Source organism: Charadrius vociferus, unplaced genomic scaffold, assembly GCF_000708025.1.
Source record: "Charadrius vociferus isolate BGI_N301 unplaced genomic scaffold, ASM70802v2 scaffold39, whole genome shotgun sequence".
Lineage (NCBI taxonomy): Eukaryota > Metazoa > Chordata > Aves > Charadriiformes > Charadriidae > Charadrius > Charadrius vociferus.
The window spans coordinates 1,881,914-1,905,542 of NW_009650188.1; the positions used below are offsets into that span (position 1 = coordinate 1,881,914).

The 23,629-nt window shown below is 42.2% G+C and overlaps 1 protein-coding gene across 1 annotated transcript in view; it reads right to left on the reverse strand.

The window, feature by feature from the left end:
- LOC104293381 (chromosome unknown open reading frame, human C14orf80) overlaps positions 1–23,629 on the reverse strand; it is an 86,102-nt gene that overhangs the window by 36,502 nt on the left and 25,971 nt on the right. The window contains exons 4-5 of the mRNA XM_009892887.1: positions 18,621–18,791; positions 12,126–12,224 (exon numbers count right to left, since the gene is read on the reverse strand). Coding sequence (XP_009891189.1) covers positions 12,126–12,224; positions 18,621–18,791 — 270 coding nt within the window. The remainder of the gene's footprint in view (positions 1–12,125; positions 12,225–18,620; positions 18,792–23,629) is intronic.

Here is a 23,629-nt window from a genome sequence, read left to right on the forward strand (position 1 = left end):
AACATCAACAACAGACACGTCATCCCTTCTCCAGGATCTGGTTCCAGAGTTTGACCACCCTCATGGCATTTTTTTGCCCTTGTATCTGGCCAGGATTTCTCGTGTTCCAACTTGTGTCTGTTGCCTCTTCTACTGTCCCAGTGCAGCTTTAAGAAGAGCCTGACCCATGCTCCAGCCTTGGCCACTTCGGTGGCCTTACTGGACTTGCTCCTGTATGCCGTTGTCTTTGTGCTGGGGAGCCCAAACTGGACACCTTGCACTCAGACTCAACACAGGGAGAGGATCCCTTCCTTCGCCCTGCCGGCTGCACTCCTGCTAACACAGCCTGGGATGCAGTCAGCCTTTGCTGCCTGGGCTCACTACTGGCTCCTGGGCAAGTTTTTGTCCATCTAGATCCCCAGGGGTTGGTCTTTTTTGCAAAGCTGGTTACTAAGCAGTCAGCTCCCAGTCCGAACCATCGCAAGGGGTTACTCCATCCCAGATGCACGCCTTTGCGCTAGCTTTTACTGAGATTCCTAAGGCTCCTCTCAGCTCGTTTCTCCAGTCCTTCTCGGTCCCCCTGAACAGCAGCGCTGCCCTCCAGTGTTATTATTCACTACTATGCCCAATTTGGTCTGCATACTTGCTGGTGGTGTGCTCCATCCCATCGTTCAAGCCATGAATATGATGTTTAACAGTACTGACCCAAAAGCTGATCCCAGAGGGATACCACTAACAACCAGACACCAATTTGAATTCCGTGGCCCAAACAATTTTCCACTCACTTATCCAACCTATCCTTAACTAACCTGTCTATCGGGATATCAGGATTTTCTGTTAGTGATACATAAACACAGGCACATTCTCTGTCCCTATCTGCCTTTCTGAAAGTTCTTTAATTATGTGTCTCTGCCTCCTTCTGGGATGGGATACTCCACGCTGCTTTGAAAGGGAACCACCAGCAGGATCTGAGAGGACCACAGAGGTGGAAAGTGCTTGTCCCAGAGCAGGCGGAACTGAACCAGCCAGTAACAGCGGGCATCAGATGAGCAGAAAACCATCTGACGCCACAGACAGTTGCAGGGAAGGAGCAACAGAGGAGATTGTTTTGATCATATTCATTCTTTGAGATTTAAAGCAGTTTAGCTCCTGCAGAGGTTTCTTTCTTTCTTTCTACAGCATGAGGAAGAGTCACTCTATACGTTTCTAGCCTCTCCAACCTCCCTAAATTAACTCTCCCACGGGTACCCATTCATCCCTTCTCCCGTCATCGACCCCAAACTTCCACCCTGACTTCCAGCTGCTTCTTGGCTCTGGATAGTCTTTGTCCATCTTCCAGAGAGGATCTGGAAACCAAGCCCCACTGCTTCTGGAGGGGGTAAAACCTCCAGCAGCAGTACAAAGACGACCAGGGAAGTTAGGAGAGGAATTCCTCACCCAAGACAACTGGTCCACTGTCTGCCCCAACAGGAGACCACACAAAGCATCCAAAGGCAAGTCATTTATATTTAACTTTTTTCCAAAGTCATGCCTTCTGAAATTGCCTTGAATCTGCCTTAGAAATACCAATATACATTATCTTGCACAATTTGCTTGCTCTTGCTTCTACAGCACACAGCTGGCCAGAGCCTTTCACTTTCTTAAGAAGGATCAAGAACTCAGCTACAAGTAGACGCTGTCTAAAAGCAGCTTTGAAGCCATTTGACCTCTGTAATTCTTCCTGATTTTATATGGATGACAAGGGTTGCATCTGCTCTGCCTCATTTTTGCAAATGAGTACCTGATCCACTGTTTCCAACAGGTTTTAATAACTACTGTAGCAAACCATGTTTTATGTGATAAATGTCAGCAAATGAACTGAAAACCAATTGCCTACAGTATTTCAGAAGGAAAATGACATGGCAGACTACCCTCTGCTTCTGTAGAGGGAATCATTAAAAAAAGGCAGGAATAAAATTCTTTGTTCCTGCCACGCAGCACGGGGTAGGCAGCACATGCTGTCACTGACAGTTTCTTTGCTTTCTTAGTGCTTATTCTTTCCTTGTGATGAAATGTGAAAAGGAAAATGACATCTGAATCACTGAGAGGGGTTTTTTTATTTCATTTTTAAATCGTTTTCTCAGTAGCCACTCTCCTACTCTACAGGAAATACATAACAACCACCAAATCACCCCATTTGTAAGACAGTATCCACTGCTGCTCCAGTAATTGTAAGGAGGGGTTCTCATGTACACAGCCAGAAGAAACCAAATACAACAGCTTTTCCCAATTTCAATAACCTTCCGTGTACCGAGCTTCAAACCAACAGAGCCTTCTCCCAGCAAAACAACAGTAAGTAGCAAGTATTCTGCATTTTAAAGGTGACCGAGGCAGTCCCGCTAAGAGGACCAAAATGCTTTAGTATATTGTGCTGAACATCCTAACATCCAACAAGGAAAATGTGGGTTTCCCAATACAATTCATCTTCCCTGCAGGCTCTGAAACTCTACGTGTCCCAGTGCAGCGGATTTCACTGTGCACAGCGCCGCAGCAGGCACTCTCCTCCTGACATCACACCACCAAAAGACTAAACTAGAGATATCTACAGAGAAAAAAAAAAAAAAATATCTTTGAACCAACATAACCCATGGGGGTCTGAAGCCAGTTCTTGCTCCATCTTTCAGCTTACCAATATCAGGGCACCAAGGGAAAAGCAGTAGTCTAGGACAGGGCAGGATTCTTGGCTGGTCTGAACTGGCTTTCTGACCGTGTCCCAAGTATCACTGCCACGCTCCTGACCCTGCTCATCACACAGCAGCCCAGAGGCTGTGTTTTGTTTGAGCCTGCAGGTGACCTTCATATTAAATCCATCCTTACAGCCTCCACTCTTTCTTCTTTGAACAACCACCACCAAAAATCAAGTACTCTGGATCATTCAGCTCCCTCAAGCCTTCTTGTGTGAGCCTCCAGGCCTCCTGCATTTAGGCGCTGGAGCCCCATATATAATTCAGTATGTTATCAGATCTGCTCTCCTCTGCAATATTAGTATGTCAGCTCCCATGTTAGTTCTCACCAATCCGACTACCATGCATGTAAAACGTTTAAAGTAACTGTGGCTGGAACAACACCACAAAACATTAAGTAATTTAGAACACCACCACAAAACATTAAGTAATTTAACGGGGGGGGGGGCATTGGTTTTGACTGGCAGTGCTGTTCAGAGCACATGGCAGTAAGTATGTGTTAACACTTTTAACGCACAATCCAGTAAGGTAACTGCTAAGGTTGGAAACTGAAGCATTCGAAGTTAAGAACTGCCAGAATTCAAGCTGCCTAAACAACACTAATGTGACCATCCCATGTGTATAAGGTCTAGAATTACATGACCAAAATATTTCCCTTCAGAATCTGTCTCCCCAAGGGCACAAAATGTCTGGTGCTCACTCCACAAGCTATTCCTTTTCCTTTTAAATTGCATATTATTCCCTGTATTCTTCAGAGGAAAGCCACGGACTTATTTGCCATACATCATTCAAATCCTGTTCTGAAGACAGAATTTTTATCTTCCACATAAACAAGTTATCTTTCCTAATGACCCATGTGAGATGAGATGATAGTATTATTGTCATTTCACAAATGGGAAATGAAAGCAGAGAGGTGAAAGTTAAATGCTTCCATTTCTTTTGGATGCCTTAACTGAGACTACTGAGACCCTATTTTCAGAGAATTTAAAAATTACTGTAAAGCACTTCATGGATACATCTACCCAGCACAACTCAACAACTTGCAGAGATGCTTTAGGTAGTTTTCATTGAGTTAGTTCCTGAGGCAAGGTAGCCATGGCACACTGCCTCAGCTGACGAGCTCTAGTGGAAGAAACCAGGCAGCTGGCCCAGGTTGTGTTAACACACACCACTCCACTGACTCTAGGATCCAGCCAAATACTTCAGCAGAGCAGTATGCTGCAAGGACCTACTATACCATCTGGGGTTAAATCTGACATTTCTAGATGATGCTACCTGCACTGCTGACTCGTGAAGGGCAGAGGTCCCACCAAGTTCAGTAGCAGCTAGGAACGCCCAACATTTCCACAAATCAGATCCCTGAGCATCAAATTGGACACACAAAAAATGGGAAACATTCCATCAGCAGCCCACCATGGAAAGTCTAGTTTAAGTCAACTTGCCGGCGACAAACCTGAGAACCCAAAGGCAGAGAAGTACTGCAGCTCTCCAGGACAAAGCTCTGCTGCCTTGGTTATTAAGGTTTCCTTCCTCTTCCAACAATTCTCCCACTGTTACTGCTTACTTCTTCACCTTCATCAACCACTTTCTTCACCACAGCTCTGACTCAGAAACAAGGCGTTCCACACTCTGAATGATACAATGGTTCTAGGATAAAATATCCTAATCGACATACCTAAAGTAATACTACTAATGTTACACTGCATCATCTTACTCCAATTTAGACTATTAATTTCTTTGGTCTTTTTAATAAGATACTTTTGAAAATTCCTCCTGCAGGAGGAGAGATCCCCATTGCTTATCTGCAGGATCAGTCTCTTGGGTCAGCTAACCAGCAGCAGTAGTAGGTTGTCCACAGGTCTATTGGTTGTCCACTGGACCATCGCTGGAGGGCAATGACATTTTCCTCCAGGTAGGAAATTTCTCAGAATACAGCAGGGAGCGAAACAGTGATTCAAATCTCTAGGTAGGCTCATCTTCCCATTCACGGCTTCCTGTCCTAAGTCTCCTCTTCAGTCTTGACCTTTCTGTCCATATTCAGCCCCTCCTGCTGCGACCTCTCTTCAGTGCCTCACCCAGTCTCTTTTCACCCAGATAGTCTGAATTCTTTCACATCACCAGAGGCACCTTGCCTCCCCACTGCTCTCGCGTAGGCCTTTTGTCCAGGGGTGTCTTCCAACTCCTGACTTCACTGAACAAGAGCCAAAGCAAAGAGGGTCTTCGCTGTCCATCCTACCCCTTTTCTCTGTCTGTCCAGAGCCCTCCTTCTGCTCCCAGCCTGCAGCTCCTAACACAGCCAATCCATGTTCCCCGTGTTCTTCAATGAATAATGTTAGAATGGTTTAGTAAAAGCAAGTTAAATACAGGAAGACAGGAAAATCTGAATACTTTAAAAGGGCAAAGCATTTGCTATTTTTATTCAAAGTGCTATGGCGGGCGTAATTATGCAAATTCAAAAAACTTGTCATAATTGACCTTTTCAAAACATGGGTGTCCATGTGTCTAACATACAATTCACTGGTGAACCCTGAAATTTATTAAAGGTCAGCAGTTCTACAACTTCTTCTCATTTCATCATTAAAGAACTTGTTTAAGATGCACCCAGCAGCAATCATCAATGAAAAACAAACTTGTTTAAAAACAGGTAAAAATTTTGATGTGTTGGGTTAGAAAAACCTGTACCTTTAAAAAGTTCTGTAAAAGGAAAAGAAAAACACAAATTGTTCTCGCTACAGAATCTATCAGCTTACTTGTTCTGAATATTCAACAATGCCAGAATCCAAATATTCTGGTCATCTGAAGCCTTGTAAGCAGATTTAGTAAATGGTCAGAAGTCATTACTGATTCAAACTAAGTTTATTCTGGCAGTGCGTAGAGTAAGGCTAAAATCTCATTGTGTTTAGATCCTTTGGGTCTTGGCTGTCTCTTCTATTGCTCCAAGAACTGTGTCACAGACCTTTGTATTCTTTTGGGGAAGATTATTCTCCACCTTTCTGCTCTCATTCACAGCAACATGGTCTCTCCCCACCTTGAAAATTGGTTCATGCTACAATCTCTCTATGAAGAGCTCACACAGAGCCTAGCAAAACACCTAGTAAAATAATCTTCACGATGATTTCTGTGGAGTCAAGACTGTCCAAGGAGAGATTTCAGACAGAACATGCACAGGAAAAAAATCCAAAACAAAAAACCCGCACATTTTGACAAATACTCACAAGCCCTGATGCAATTACTCTTGAACTTTATGCTGCATTTTTTATGCAGGGTCTACTTGAGAAATTTCAAGTATTTTTCCTTTCAAGAAACTGAAACGCGATGACAAATATGTAAAGCTGTCCTTAATTAGAATGGTAGTTACAACATGAAATACTAATCCTGTTCCATGATAGAAATGACAGAACTATGTTTTTTACCAAGGGAATGAAGCAATGAACATAAAAAAGCTGAGGACCAGATCAAACAGAATTAGTTGCCAGAGCATCACAGAAGATAATGAATCTACGACAATTTATACCAATGAAGGCAGCTTGTCCTTGAAGCTCAAGGTCATTTTTTCAGGAAAGAACAAATCTTTTTTCTGCAATTTGCATGCAGTACAAGCTTTTACTTCCTGAATTAATCTACTACACCACAGCATCACAGACTATAGCATGAATGTGATTTTTTTTTTCCATTGGTACCTACACTCTGAAAAATGCGTTGCTTCAACTGTTTCTTGTACAACAGATGGAAGGACATCATAAAATATCAGATGGTCCCCTAGCAGGCTCTTTGAAATTCAAATAAGGCTACATATCCTTCACCCCTGCCATACAAGACCATAACAAGGTTGATTACAGAAATACTGCATACTAGCACAGGCCTGTGTCAAATCAGTAATGTGACACAGTGTCAAGCTTAGCAGCAGGGTTTTAACTGTTTATTTTCATTTAGCCCCTGCCTGCAGCATCTGTCACCACCAGGAACATTCCATGAAGTCCCAAACAACCAGCACAAGGACACCAAATATAGCCCGGCACTCAGCAGCTGGAATTACCCTGCCATAGTTATTCCATTTTCATCCAAGTCGGTCAGCAACTTAGGATCCGTTTCTGGAGATAATGCAATACCATGGCAAGTATGCAGTAACCAGCTGAATAACTTGTATTAGATAATGGACTTCATTTTTGCTGCTCTGCCTTCACATACATTCCACGAGGTGGTGCTGTCACTTGGACAGAAACAGAGCAAAAACTGTCACATGGTGTTTGTGCACTGAATATACTGGTTGATCTTACTGTTTAACAAGCCTATGTAGATAAAATACTTCAGCAAATCAGGATGACTTTATGCAAGAAATGCACAAGCCCACATGTGAGTGCACATGATACAAACTGAAGACTCAAATTTCATGCAAAGTAACTAGTAAATGCATGTTCAACGTTTTTGAAAATTCAAAGCCTATCAGTTCCTAATGCTCCTAATCTGAGTGTTCTTCTGAAAAGAACAGAAGCTCTTTAGTGCTTTGCACGAATTCAAACCATGGGCTATTACTCACAGAGAATAAACCTGTTGTGTCACCCATCTGTTAACAGCCATCTGGGACAGATGTTTTAAATGCAAACTGCCACGAGATTTAGGGTCCACAATCAACTTATCTTACAACTTCATCATTTACCCCTGAATGCCCCAATAAGAAATCATGGAGTCCCATCTGACTGAAGGAAGCAATACACATACTGTACATTGGCTTCCTTCCCTCACACATGAACAGCCCAGAAAGCAGATCAATGCTATGCCCATCCCACCCAATCCCTGCTGCTTGGAGAGCTAAAGCTCACCTGAATTTTTTATGGACGTGGAATTGACCATACCTAATGCAAGCAAAGTCAGACTGACTATTTGTTTGCTCTTATTTACTTGCTACCAAGGACCTTAATTCCTTAAGCCAAAGAAATTCCCTTTAAAATGTGTGCTCAGCAAGTATAAAGATTTTTCATAAAATTCTGAAACAAAGTTATTAGGTCTTCACACCCAAGTTCTACGATTTTCTCTGCATGTCCATCTGGCAGACAGCTGAATTATTTATTTGCTGTCACACTCAGTAAATTGATCTACTGGCATTTAAAGGTGTCATCTCTACTCATTACAATTTCAATGATCACTCGAGCACTGCCAGCATTGTACCAATGACCTGAGTTCTGACTACAACTTTTAATCTCTGCTAATCACAAAACCAGCAAGATTAATTCCACATATAAAGCAGTCTAAGAGACAGAAGAAACTGAAGGACTGGGCTGCTTTTCTTCAGAGTTCATTGATCTCTGTGTGGTAACGATTTGATGAGAACGTTAATTTAACGACTCTGAAGTGCAACATACATTTTTCGAGATCAAGGTAAGACATCAAAACTGGTCACACTGCAATGCAGAATTAAGGTAAACAGGCTTCAGAGACAAAAATGGGATTATATTATGCTCGTGATGATGAAAAACTACCCAGTCGGTCTCACATCACAACCATTGTCCTCATAGTTGCAAGAGGAATGTGACTGCCTCCTCACAGATAGACCATACTGCTCTGAAGAGTTTGGGGCAGATGTTATCAACCCTTAGCCACATCTCCTGCATGCTCTCCCCAGTACGTTCCCAAACTATTTTAGCCACAGTGCCAGAGACCAGAACTCCATTTCTGCCCCGAGATATTTCAGGCTGGCAAATAACAGCAGCCCCCCGGGTCACTCTAAGGAAGTGTTTAAAAGCAAACAGTACTGACGCAGCTTGGAAAATGTACCAAAACACAAGACATTCAAAATGCACTAGACTATGTTCTAGCACACTTTAGGTGATATATCAAGAGGTTTTCAAAAAAAGATACAATGACCGTCCAAGCTCCTAGCAATGCACAGGCTGTTGTATGCTGCCATGCTCGTAATTGTCCCCAATTTGCACGCTGTAGCACGGCCTAGCAGGCAAATGGCTCCATAACCATCACCGCTGACTGAGGCGCTTCCGCTGAGAAAAGGACCACCAGCGTATTTCTCATGCAACGCTCCGCAAGACAGGGAGTGCTCAAAAAGACATGACAGCATCTTGGGAAAGAAAGGACATACGCATAGAGGGCAAGAGCTAACATGAGCGTGCACACGTACTTCAACTGGAAATTGAACACCAGCTGAAATAATGTCACCTCCCGTTCAATGACACCCCTGGGCAGCACAGGAACTAAGCACAGCAGTGACCTGCAACCCACAGCCACACACATATATAACCACAGCCAAGCCAAACCGCAGGAAAAGTTGGAATTTTGATCATGCCTCACTAGAGAAAAACATAATTAAAACTATTACACTTGGAAAACTTCCAGCTCTATGAATCTGACAAAGACATTTATGATGATCAAAGAATAATCATGTCCAGTAAAATCCCTGTACATAAAAGCACTAAAAGAGTTTTATAGTCAGAAATCCAAGGGAAGAACATTTTAAACAAGTTAACGTGCAACTTCTATAGAAAAGCAGTAGCGTGATTTTTCCATTTCCTAACCTATTATTTAACTTCACAGCTATATGTATCCTATCACGCTTTTCCTGTCAGACTAAACATCTTGTTTTATTACAGGTCAGAGCAACTTATCTCTCCGGATATTTTTGATGAAAATAATTAACTCCAGACTTCAATAAAAACAGTCCAATGTCCTTTCTGTGATAACTAATTTTTGACACTTCGATCCACTTTGCATTTCTATCCTTTGAAGGATGACTAACACGAGAAGGAATTCATAACACCATCCACCAACCCGGGTGCATTACAGTAAGACATATTGACGTGCTTGCTCTTTTTATTGATCCATGCAGCAGGTTGTTATTCGAGGTAACATTAACAGAAATGTCACATTACTTAAAAAGAAAAAATTATTTCACAGTTTTTGGAAAAAAACATTTGGCAGAGTGCTGCCATCTGCACCAATATTTGAAAACCAAGCTATTCAAATATGCATAATTTATTTAATCTTATCAAGATATTTGAAAATTAGAGGGGTTTTATTACATTTTCCAAAGAAGCATCACTTTGCATACCGAGTATTATATCCATCTGGAAAACAAACACTTGAAACAGCCTTGCCTTTTCAAGTCCATACAACCTTGTTATATTGGGCTATTCATACATACTGAGCATATGACTTCTGGAAGTTGCTTTTGGGAAATAAGGGTAAGAGGAGACAAAAACTACAGAGGTTGCTCAAATGATGACAATAAGAATTTTAAGTCTCTCGAAAATACGTATACTGAAGTGTAGTGATTATTTCCTACCATTTTTCCTGTTTATTTTAGAACCAAGCACAAGACGGCAGCTTAGAGTAAGCCCTTTCCTTGGTTCAAGAGCTTCAAGAGGTTAAGAATTTCACTGCTGATTATGCTGACAAACAATTCCAATTTTGCACCAATCCAAGCAGTAAGTGACATAAGAAAAGAATTTACAACACGCATGCACTGAAGCTGGAGCCTGTTTGGGATTGCGCCTGTTACAGCCCAGAAACTGGAGATGAAGACTGCAAGCCACTCATAGTTTAGTTGAAGAAAACATCTTCTGCCACCCTTCTTCTGGCCTTGTCAGTGATCACCCTTATTTTGAAGGGGTGTCCCTTGTTTCACATATTTGCTGTTTAAGCGTGGAAAAGGTGGAATGTAGCCTCCACAGATTTTAACCAAGCAACATAGCTACCCACTAAACCTTCTTGACTATAGCACTTTACCTAACCACAATGTTTAAAATACAAGAAGATTCTTTCCATTTTATCCTGAACCTCCACTGAACACCACACCTGAAACAGACATCCAAGGAAGGGGAGCAGCGTGCAAGAAAGAAAACTCCCGGAATGATTTGTTAACAGCACAACCAAATAGGCTTTATTAGAATATCATTATGCTTTACTGTTACAGATCAGTGACATAGTCAGGGTAAGGCTTTGGAAAAAGGTAGTTGGAAAGTCCTTCTACACAGCTGGAAGTTTCTAGTATTAGCTCACCAGACCTTTCTGGACATTTGCTAAGCTCTGGGAGACTGTAAAGTATGGGCTTCAGAGGACTGTGCTGCTGTGTGTTCTGAGCTGCTGAGCAAACCACAGGAGGGGAACTGTGAAGCAGGAATGAAAAAAAAAAAAGTCTCAAGCTGACTTAGCCATTTGCTCTAGAACAACAATAATTTTCCAGGAAAATGTTCTAAACAGCTGAACCTTATCAAGAGGCTGGATGTGAACTGTTCCTCCAAGGAATGCTCAGTAATGAAAGATAAACGTGCACTTTACTTTAGGGGGTTTGAACATAATACTATCTCCCACCTTCAAATCTACTTTTCTGAATTTCTTTGTGTGCAGTATTTAAAATGCGCACTTCTGTTCTTAAGGTAGCAGCAGAAAGAATATCTTCTTTGAGTAAACAGATTTTGGCAGACTGCAGAAATTTGCAAAATATTGATTTTGTTAGGGCTGAGCTTAAAGTTTCAATCTTGTTTCAGTTTCACATAGAAATTTTACAAACTGATTTGTAAAACAAATGTATTAAAACAAGTGAATCGTACTAGTCCAAATAATAAACTGAACCATCTATGATAACTGAGTATTTGAGAGCAGCAGAGATATATAATTAAGGGTAAAACGGTACACTGGAATAAACATTGTGTCCTCGGCCGTTCTGTCTGAATACATAAGGAAACACTTTTTGTACTGTGAGGACGACTGAGCACGGAGCAGATCACCCAGAGAAGCTGCAGAGTCTCCATCCTTACAGATATTCAAAAACTATATGGACGTGGTCATGGGCAGCCTGCTATAGGTGACTCTGCTTGAACAGGGTCTAGGACCAGGTGACCTCCAGCAGTCCCTTCCAACCTCAACCGTTCTGTGCTTCTAAAATATTTCTGAAAAAGAGTCCCTTACTACCATGCAAAAAGGCAGTCAACTTGTACAATTTCTGCAACTAATGAGTACTAGCATCAGATGTGCTTTGCTTCTCCTGGAGAGAGAAATCGGATCTCTCCATGTTCTCACTGGCAACCCACTCAGGCAGGATCGCAGGCAGACACTCTGCCTGGCTGGCCCAGATGTGGTTACTGGTAGAATACAACAGCAGTCAGCCAACCGATCTAGAATGTTTTATTCCACAAGCCTTTTCTTCAGTGGCACTTTCAGTCAAGTCTCTCCCCCCTCCCAGCCTACCAGTTTTTACAAAACTTAGCCTAATACCTTTGTGTCTATGTTCTATCGAACTGGAAGAAACCATTTGTTGAATACAAGTTATAAGTGAGGAAATTGATAATTGAATATATAAGCCCTTATTTTTGTGGGAAACCAAGTTAAAAACATATTACAGGGAGTGCAGTCTTCCGCTCAACAATGTTTGTGTAAAGTATACTAAGCACCCGAGAATTACAGAAGAAGCATTACCTGCTTGTAGTCCTCTGGTTGTCTAATGAGATCTGTTTCCGTGACAGAAAAATGTCCAAGGATCTGGTCCATATGAGAGCCACTAGTGAATAAGTGGATCTGGAATAGATTAAATTAAAAGATAGTTGTCAGTACGAGGACCGGATCATTAACAATATCATTAGCTACCATCTAACAGCTGCACAGCTTGAAATGCTGATGTGAACCAGTGGTTACAAGCCCATTCCCAATGGACAAGCACAAATGTAACTATCACCACCAAAACAACAAATCTTTTTAAAACAGCCTGCAGGAAATGATGATCATGCACCACAATCATCTCACAAAATAGTCCATCTGGTATTGCTACCAGAACCACAGGCAGGAATTGCTATTGCTGCCGCCACAGTAAACCAGAAAGATTTCTCTCTTCATCCTGTCTTAGTGTCTTTTTCCTTACACAACATGTGCTTTTGTGCATAGCATAAAAGGAAAAACCATTTACACAGATGGAAGAAGTCTTAACAGAGGTAAAGGATACCCTCAGCCTAATTTTTTATTTCTTCCTTTAAAGCAGAAAATGCTACATAGTTACAGTAAGTTTCTCTTCTGCTGCTATATATTGTTGGCTTTCACTTACTGGGACCTTGTCCCAGCTGCGCTGGTGATGGTATCATCAATTACTTGGCGAAGAAGCTTCCCAAGTTAGTCAAGGGAACAATAAAAAGCAATTCCTCCTATTCAGAGCTGATCCCTTTGTTACTGTAATAACTGCAGCTGCCAAACAAGATAGCAGTGCACATTTGTCAGACAATCGCTCATATTTCATTAATATTTCTGCCAGAAGACAGAGAACGTTTCCTGCTTTTCTTCCTTTATTCTAATATGAACTTTATCATACACTTGGGTATTGACAACTATTTTAAAGTTGACAGGCACTGGGTAATTATCAACCCTTCCCCGAAACTTCAGAATATTTTAGCGTTCCTTTCCCAAAACTCACTTCTGGTGACAACCATCTGTCACATGTGCAGAGCTATGCGAGTTTAAAAATAAAAAAGCACCTCCCCACACAATGTTCTTCCTTTCTACTTGCCACTCCTCTCCCTGCTGCATTCTTGCGTAACTCTGGCTGCCAAACCTTTGGGCCTCCAGCATCAGGGATAAATTTCAGCCCCTCTTCAAAAGTATGTTGCAGCGGCATCACTGGCTTAAGCTCAAAACAAATACTCTGAAGCTGTAACAACAGAGGAATAAGGTGTTCCCCTGAGACCAGACTAGATGGATACTTGAATAATCCAGTATTTGTAACTGGAATAATCCAGTATTTGTATTTTCACTTTTACAATCTGTTATTGATAACCACAACATACTGAAGATGAAAGAAGGCTTAAGAAGGGAAACAGTACCAAGGTAAAAGCAGCAGGTGAGAGGGTGAGAGACAGTGCATGTGTAGCTGTTGCTGCATGGCACCGGGATGGACTGAGGAGGAGGCAGGTCTGATTTAACCATACACTCCCCTCGGCATGAGGGTACAGGCACAGCCCCCCACTGAGCACCACTTCTGGGGACTTCCCAGTACCAATTCCTAAACGCCCTTGAGCTTAGATACCCTGCAGGGAGATCAGCTTGCCTAATTCACCTAAGAGAAGATGAAAAGGGGACTTGTTCATAGTTCCCACACACTAGCATGAGATGAAAAACTTCTACTGCATTAAAGAATGCCTACTGAGATCTAGTGGCAAATTCACTTTAGGAAAAAACAAAGATTTTCAAACCAAATATCTCAAGACACACAAAAAAAAAAGATAAAAGATGTCATTAACCGATGTAGTAATTTACAGAGTAACATGATAGATTCTTCATGCCAAGATACAGACGCATCTAACAATTGCAGTTTAGCTCACTCATAAATTACTGACAATGAGGTAATCACCCAGCACCAGTCTCTGCCCTCTGTTATTCAGAGATCGAGACTTTGTCCTTGTCCCTTTACTCTTTTACTAAACCATCAGATATATAGATACAACCAATCCAATCCAATCCACTGGAATATACTGCATTTTATATTGGTTTTCTTAGAGGAGGCACAAGAAACCACTCCATTCATAGGAGGTATTTCCCAGTGCTGCTCTGCATTCTGACTGACAGGATACAACTGTGCTCTTACAGTTTCCAAACATATTACAACCATTATTGTCATTTTACCATGATCTGATAATGCCAATTATGTTAAACTCTTCTTCTAGCATCAAGATTTCCATTTAACATAATTTTAGTCCCGCTATCTTATATCCACAGTCCACCAAACCAGACATTCACCTGCTTAACAAAATTCACCTCTGAACCTGACCTAACCTTCCCCTATTTCAAGTGTGATTTCTGCCTTGGTCTTTAGTGGATGGAGGACAGCTGAAAACACCCACGGGAAATCCATCGGTTTTGCAGAAACTCACTTGTTCCGCTGTTTCGGTTCACATGCTGATTGTGGCACAGTGCACGTAACAGGCCCAAAAAACAACACCAGTTTTAAACTACACAGGCTCCTACCTGTTATTCTGAAACCATGCAAGGCTTCTCATTCACGTTTCTTAAAGCAAAGTGGTAATTCAAAGCCTAACTAAAAACAACTGCTCTCCCCTATGAATTCAAGGGGGATCAAAAACCAGGCAGATAGATATTCCCCAAGCACTTCACAGAAAGAGGAAAAAACAGAATAGAAGGAACCAAGAGGCGTGCCTTAACATGGTAATTTATCCTTCACGCTTCCATATATTTGAAGGTGTATCAGGTAAATATGTACCACTGAGAATTTTGAGGGAATTATAATGGTATTACTATATTATACTTTCAAAGCAGACCAACCTGTCCATGTTGAGAAACCATTATAATGTTATTCAACAGCTCATAGCCTCAGGCTGCAAAATTCCTCAGCAACAGAGAAGTTAAGATTTCCCTGAGGAAATCTTCCTCCTACAGCAGGACATGTGTGTGTCTGTAAGCTTCAACATGCCTTCTGGGAGCTGAAGTCACTGAAAAGCAGCTCATCAGAAGAACTGGCAAAGAAGAACAGCCAGTCAGACCACTGAACAAGCAATTCCCAACACATGGCCGGCTGTAGCTCCAGGGAGGCTTCCCTCTCCAGTAACCTACACTGGTTACTACAGAACTTCATACCATCAACCTTAAGTGGCTCCGGGCAGGAGAGCAAAGATAGGGCACACAGCAATCAGTTTCAGTTATCGTTTGTGTGCTTTAGAGAAAGAACAGCCATTAATTTTTGCCTGTTTCTCCCTCGTATCTCCCTCCTACTTCTCCCTTTCCCTTTCTTCAGGCAGTGCAGTACTGTTTCAATAAGACATGAGTCATCACTTCTAACCTGAAAGTACATGTCCCTGATCACCCAAGCGATTCAAAATTTTTTCACAAAATCATAGAAACGGAAAAGACCTTTGGAGGTCTTTAGTCCTACCCCCTGCTTTAACAAGGACTATCGCCAACATCAGTTTGTGGCTTTGTATATACGAGTCTTGGAAACATCCGAGGATGGAGACCATTCAGTGTCTCTGGTGACCTGCTCCAATGCTGCCCATCATCCCAGAGAAGATTTTTCTGATATGCCTGAACTTTCCAAGCTATAATCAGTAACCTCTTCCCCTTTGTCCTCTTGTACTGCTGAGAAGACCGTGGATCCACCTTTTTAACTACCCACCAAGTAGCTGAAAGCAGCTATTAGGTGACCTCTCCCTCAGCCTCCTCTCCATCAGAGCAAACAAGCCCGACTCCCTCAACCTCTTCTTGGAGGTCATGCCCAACTCAGCTAGTCCTTGACTATGTTGGTAGCCTCTTGCTGGATGCTCTCTATATAATTCGTACTTCCAGTAGCAATATCCATACTTAAAAAATACAGAGTGGAAAAGCAGTCATCTCCTGAATAAGAACATATTTTCCAAGTGTGATGTGTTTTTCTCAGAAAGCCCCAAATACAGAATATGGTATTTTAGAGCCGTGTGAGTCAGAATGAAATCTGTGGAAGTGTCGCCACTACTTGGCAAAAATTATAGCTCGTGATCAGCAGTAAATAAGACTGTTCCGCAGTTGAGACACATAACCTGTTAAGTTATTAAACAGAGCGAGTAAAAGCCATAATTATAATTTTGTAGATAAAGCCCTCTGTAAATCTGTCAGCATAATTAAAAAACATAACACTCATTAGCCTTTTGCATACTGTGTTTGTGGTTTATATGAGAAAAGCAGCAGCTCATATAGAGGTCATATTGGGTCAGCTCAGTCTTCTAACACATAGCAGACTAGTTTAAAAGTTTTAAAATTATTGCAGTACCACAGCCAAAAATTCTCTATAAAGAGTCAGGAAATAACAATTATTGTTTATGCAATTGTTAAATTGTATAAGTATGTTATATTTTGTGTTACTGTAAATGTTAACATTAATGTGGCACTGTTATGAGGTCCCTTCCAAAGTCACTTTTACCTTTCAATTTTCCTGCTTTTAATTCAGACTAAAATATAAATCAGAGCACTGCACTTTATTACAGCTCTGAACAGAACTCCCACAGTTGCACATATGTATTGAGCACACATATCACTGTGTGATCACATATGCAGGAGCTGGGCTCCTGTCTATCCTCCTATGTATACATCCATGATGGCAGCCCTCTACGTACACTGCAGGACATAGTCTGATCGTAAGAATCATCACCAGCGCCGCTTATTGCTTTCAGTTTAGTCCAGTGGTGACTGTTGGAGAAGGCAGTAATGGCAGCTTCGGGAAACTGGATGAACAGAGAAACATTCTCCCTCCTGCTCATTTGTCCACACTCTGGAAATCGTGGTCCAGGGAACTGCAGCATAACTAACCTATCTCTTATATTTGTCTGACTGTAACAGTCCTAACTTTAGCAAACATTTTTCCTTGGATAGCCACAGGAGAAAAAGAAGTTTCAAGTTTATTTCGAAGTAAAATCCCCACAGGAGGTCATCACCTCCCCTGTCAACAAGTTTAGCATGTTGCCCAATCAGCACATCTTCGTCATTTCAGTGCCTGACCTGGACCATTGAGAGTATTTATGTTTGTACTTGAGGCCCCAGGTTCAACCTGCTCTTAATTCTTCCTTGGTCTCATTAACTCCAAGCTGAGGTATTGAAGCTGCCTAATGATTTGGTACTGCCAAGTACTACATAAATCACAGAACTGATGATGAGTTATGGAGATATTTGCTTCACCTACTATAAAAATCAGCACACCTTAAACAGAGGTAGCTTATCAAGGGGAGAAGATGCCAATCATTTCATTTGAGTTTTATATCACTACGGCACCTCTCCCAATAGCATCACTGTCTGTAACCTCAGTGCAAAAGCCGAGGACTGCACCTGCACTTACGGTGAATTGCTATCTTCATTCCCAGATCAGAAAAGCACAGTCACAGTGGGCAATGAGAAGCAAAAGGTTATTTTAGATGCTGCACACACAGCACCTGATTTTTCCCTAGGGCTGTCAATCAGACATCTTCCCTAGCAATCAATTCATGTAAAGAACAAAATGTAACCTCATTATAGTTTTCAGCATTGCTCTGTCAGACACAGGATTAAAACCAAGGCGGCATCTTCATTCAAAACCCTCTTGTCCTGATTCTGACAACTTTCTGATAAATGTTGTTCTTTCAGGAGAAATTTCTCAAAACTGTTCTTAGCCTCAAAAGGTTTTCTGTGAAGGTTCTGGGTATCATACCAAGTGGTTCCATATAAGCTACTTGAAGAGATATGAATGGAGAAAGGGGGCCTAGGGAAAACATTACTGAATAACTTTTAGGACTATCTTTATAACCATTCTTTTTAAATTTGTCTCTGCAGTCACCGTAACTGACAACTTTGGGACTGCAGACTGTTTCCATCCTAAGCAGACATGATGGTCCCAGATGTCTGTGATTTTCAGACCAGCATATAAACATTATTCATAAATGGGAACAGAACTGGAATCTTAGCAATGTAGAGACCACTACTGATTCCTGATTTAAAAGCAGGTAGATTTTGGGTTCTGCTCAGGTTTTCCCTAGTACTTCCAAAAGGGAAATTGCATTTTATTTTGCTGCTATTACTTCCAATATCCATGCCTAATACTTCGAATCCACATTTCTGATGAGCTTATAGTTCTGAATCACTACTTCTTGTCTGTGGGACCAGAATGCTCTGTCTTGCTTCTACAGGCCATTTTCTGAGAAAAATGGAGACAGCATATGGTTGCAGAAGTGACTAATGTGCCAACCTGCAAGACAGACTTTAATACAACAATTGTAACCTCATGAACGCTGTACATACTTCGTTTTCTCATGGTTCTTCCCCACCGGGGAACGGTGGGGGTATTTATATTTAAAGTAATTCACTCTTATCTACAGAAAATGCAGAACTAGCAAACGAGAATAATTTCTACGTTTAGCACTAGCTGACAAGGCTTTTAAATAATAAACAATGCCATCGTGAGTTAGAAGAATCATTTACCTTGTGCAAAAGTTTGCATTGCTCTTGGTGCTGAGCGTGCAAACTCCGCCACTGGAACCTCAGCCTCCCATTTAACCACTGAAGGTATCGAACATCTACTCTGTCTTCTAGCCCATCTTCAGGTGCTACTTCAGTTGTGCTTTTCTGGCTGGTAGGCAGATCATCTTCACACTAAAAGCAAAAGAGAATACCAAAACGTTTGCAGTTAGCTTCAACACTTTTAAATCATTCAGCAGTGAAGAACGCACAAGGCAAATAGGCCAAAGAGGAAAAAAAATGCCCCAAAAAGGAAGGAAGTTCCAGCAGTAAACAGAAATTGTAATCTTTTAGAATACAGGACTGGGAACAGCCTAAACAAGTACTGAAGTCTGGAACAAATATCAGCTTCTCAGCTATGACGTGGTGAGCTGTCTCCTCTCCCATCTTTCATTTTCCGTACCCAGGAAGACACAGTGTTCCTGAGACAGCAAGCATGTTCTTTACCCAGATGGGAAAAACCACATTTTGACTAGATTCTAATAAGTCAAAGAACATAAAAAACACACTTAGCCCCTCCAGTGTCTTCCCAAAAGTGCTGCAAGCTGTATTTGGTGGCCCCATTCTGTAAATCAATGCCTTATACAGGGACAAAATTGTGGGCCTGTGCTTACCCAGGTATTTTCTTTTCTCCATCCAGCATTTCCCTTCTTGCAGGATAGAGGAAAAGAAACAATCACCCAGCTGACATTGGCCAGGAGTCCACAGAGGCACTCCCAGCTACAGTTGCACCACCTGTCTTGCCTTGTTTTGCCTTTCTCTAGAGTAATTTGGAAAGAAGGGAGAAGCTAAGAGTTTCCTTTTGTTCACCTTGTCCCACTTTCCTTCTGCTGCAAAAACAAAACAAAACCAAAAAAAAACCCAAAACAAAAACAACACCAACCACCACCACCGTCATCTTCTGGATGAAACTTCTCCTTGGCTAATGGCATAAAGCAAGGAAGACATTTCTGTCCTATCTCCTTCCCAAGTGTCCTGGTTTGAGGACGAATTTAGTTCAGTAACTTGCTTCTTAGCTAGGCCTCTTCTAACTACTGTCATTAACAGCATATTGTAGGTGAAAGCAAACTGCCACAGTTATATAGCTGATGCCCAGGCATGGTATGCAGACAGGCTCTTGCTTATACTTATTGCTGTAACACCCAAGGCCAACCAACTTCGTTACTTGCCCTGTTGGAGGGTCGGAAGCAGAAAAGCGTAGTGGGGTCCCATCTGTGGGGAGGAGCGGACAGGTCAGGTGACCCAAACCTGACCACCGAGGGTATTCCATCCCATCTGCCTCATGCTCACTATAAAAGCTGAGGGATCAAAGGGTCATCTCTCTCTTTTTCTTCAATGGCCGATGTCTGAGGAGGACTCTGTCTGTTCATCTGCCTTTGATCTGATCCTGAATGCAGATCCGGAACCCAGTTCCCATCCGTCACCAAGTCCAGCCTGGGACTGCCCCAGTGCCAGCTGACTGTCATCTTGGGAGCTTGATACGGTTTGGTATATATTTCATTATTTCCTTTAATTTTTTTATTAATATTTCATTACAGTAGCTTGGTTCCTTCTAAACTCATAAATCTCTTTTTCCCTCCTCTGCCTCTCTCTTTGAAGAGGGGTAGAGGGGAGCATCTGTCGGTCCCATCTTCGGTCCCCCAGGTCCCCAGTAGCCGACTTGGCCTATAACACGACACCAAGGAACATGGAGGGAATTCCACCTCCCCCAGCCTCTTGCACAAAGAGATCATTCACATTTACAAACAGATCTCGCTCTCTGTTTTCAGCTAAGACTCCTGCAGATTGCAAATTAAAAAGGGAGGAAAACATGGGTTACTTCTGATGCCAGTAAAGCACTTACTTAAAGTAAGGCTGAGCTGTCAACTTCATCCAGTCTACAGAAAGTACATACAATAAACACAATCCATAATTCCAATTTTTTTACTAGAGCATATCATAAGTAGTAGAAATAATGCAGAACTGCGAAGGCCTGGTTATTCAGAATGCATGTTCACCAGCTAAGAAAGTGTCTCCCCGTTGTTGGATTCTCAAGACATTTCTTTAAAGTGGAAATTTAAAAAGCCTACTTCAAGCATAACTGTTTTCAAGAAAACACTTAAGCAGATATTTGGACCCATAGACCTTGATCATATTTAAACATATGTGCTTCCCTGCTTCACAGACTTCCACATTCAATAAAATCTTATAAAGATTCAGTTGGCAGGCAAAACTTGAATGTAATTCCAATTTGGATCCTAAACTAAAAATGCAAACTGTAAAATGAAGAGAGTTTAATCTTGCCTTAAATGCAGATTTCAGCAGAAGTGTATCTATAACCATAATCAAATAACCCTCTGATGCTTGTTTCAACCTAAATATCACCTGAGTTGGCAGGGCCTCTAATACAGTGAGTGGTCATATTATTTATAAGCACAAAAATGCTGTTCTGGTCACATAACAAAACGTATCAAGATTACAAGTTTTTTTCCCTTTGCTCTGTGGCTCAGAAAAACGCATGCTATAAATCACAGAGGCACAGGGCTGGTAAAGGGCTTTTCCTTTTAAAGGCACAGATTCATCTTTTCTTTTTTTAAACAAAAAAAAACAAAAAACCCAAAAACGGACAGTATCTCCTTTGTGCCAACTGCAATGTCACTCTTTTTCCTCAGATGCCTTCAGCCTCATGCCCCTAAATCAAAAGGCACTGTGTCCTAAGGCGCTGCAGTCCTAACGAAGTACCTTCATGGTTCAGATTGTCTTGCCCCTACCAGGAGAGGTTTCTGGATTATGAAACCATACACTATGATTAACAAGTTGTCCATAACCATGATGAGCTGAGCAATTGAATATCTGTCACTACAGCAGAGAAAATGCATGTGTAAACAACATTAAAACACTTCACATAAGCAGCCAGAAAGCCACAAGGCCAAAGACAGACTTGGGACTCCCAGATTAAAATCTGCATTTTCCGTAATTTACAGTTCAATTCCAACTTCCCTGGTTCGAGGTTTCAGAACAGCACACATACTGCTCTCCTGGGGATTCATTTCAGGAAGGAATGGCATTAGACTCGATTGCTTTGGCAGTACAGTGACAAACACCATGCAGAGCTAATTTTATTGTAGCAACCTGCCTTATTAATATTAAAATAAGGAAGCCAGCCAATGCATTTTTTAACAGGATCTCTCTATTATTTATTTCACAAACTGCACAAAAAATTTACTTTTGCTATGAAATACTTAGCCTGGCATAAAGTAAACAAGGTAAAAAAAAAAAGGTCTTGCATATTATACTGTGACCTCAATTTCCAGTCCCATCTTTACAATCTAAGACTATTTACTGCTCTCCCAGTGGGAGAAAAATCACTAAAATACCAGCCCAAGTTAGAGCCTTTGCTTCAAATATCACTGTGAATTTATCTAATCTATACAGCAATACGGGTACACACCTACATTCACTTCTGAGACACAGAAGGACATATTATTTAGCCAAAGTCATAAAGAGAGCAGCGAAGACGACTACCCAGGGCTCTCAATGGCCTCCTCCCACTTGGAATGCTCCACACGAGCTCTGGAAGAGATCATTTCATAGCCACTTACCAGAAAAGCTTTTTGCTTGTAAAGTGTTTGCTGCAATTAATGTTTCCCTTTGATTCTGTTTCAGAGAAGGGGAGGTGCATGGACTCCAGCTACAGAATGGTGCCACAGGCTTGCAGTACAAAAAGCCACATCGACCCGTGTCAATACCCTTATTGCAGGGTCAGTCTTTTCCCATTACACTGGCGATATCAGAGCTACTCCTGTCAAACTGGACTGTGTGGACTCACCAGAGCAGCTGTGATTAGTGTAAATTAAGCAGAAGCTAGAATGAAGCCTCTCAATTCCAGCCCCGCTGTAACTCACCCTGAACGAGCCTTTCTGTCCTAAAAGCCTAAAGTACTACTGTATCTCAATATCCATTTATTGGCAAGAGTCAGAAAAGCGAGCACAAGCCTGATGAAGGTAACACGCGTATATTTACATGAACTGTCTTCACGCCAATTCCTGAACTCTAGCCCTGCCTGCACTGATGCAGAACTTAAACCCAGCTCTCCTGTGGTAAAAGATCCAGGCAAATAACCAGCTAAGCCCCAAGCCAATCTCATGCAGGTCAACAAGGCCAAGTGCAAGGTCCTACATCTGGGTCGGGGCAATCCCAAGCACAAATACAGGCTGGGCGGGGAATGGCTGGAGAGCAGCCCTGAGAAGGACCTGGGTGTGCTGACTGACCAGAAGCTCAACATGAGCCAGCAATCTGCAATTGCAGCCCAGAAGGCCAACTGTATCCTGGGCTGCATCAGAAGTGTGGCCAGCAGGTCAAGGGAGGTGATTCTGTCCCTCTAGTCCACTCTTGTGAGACCCCACCTGGAGTCCTGCATCCAGCTCTGGAGTCCCCAACATAAGGACATGGACCTGCTGGAGCGTGTCCAGAGGAGAGCCACGAGGATGATCTGAGGGCTGGAGCACCTCTCCTATGAGGAGAGGCTGAGAGAGTTGGGGCTGGTCAGCCTGGAGAAGAGAAGGCTCCGGGGAGATCTTATTGCGGCCTTCCAGTACCTAAAGGGGGCCTACAGGAGCGCTGGGGAAGGACTTTTTACTAGGGCACGTAGTGATAGGATGAGGGGGAATGGCTTCAAACTGGAAGAAGGTAGATTTAGATTAAACATTAGGAAGAAGTTTTTCACTGTGAGGGTTCTGAGGCACTGGCACAGGTTGCCCAGAGAGGTTGTTGAGGCCCCATCCCTGGAGGTGTTCAAGGCCAGGCTGGACGTGGCCTTGGGCAACCTGGTCTAGTGGGAGGTGTCCCTGCCCATGGCAGGGGGGCTGGAACTCAATGATCTTCAAGGTCCTTTCCAACCTAAACCATTCCATGATAGTAAATACACAATCCAGGACACCACGCATCACCATCCCAACTAAGGTAGCTCAGAAACTACAAAACCTACCCTAAGC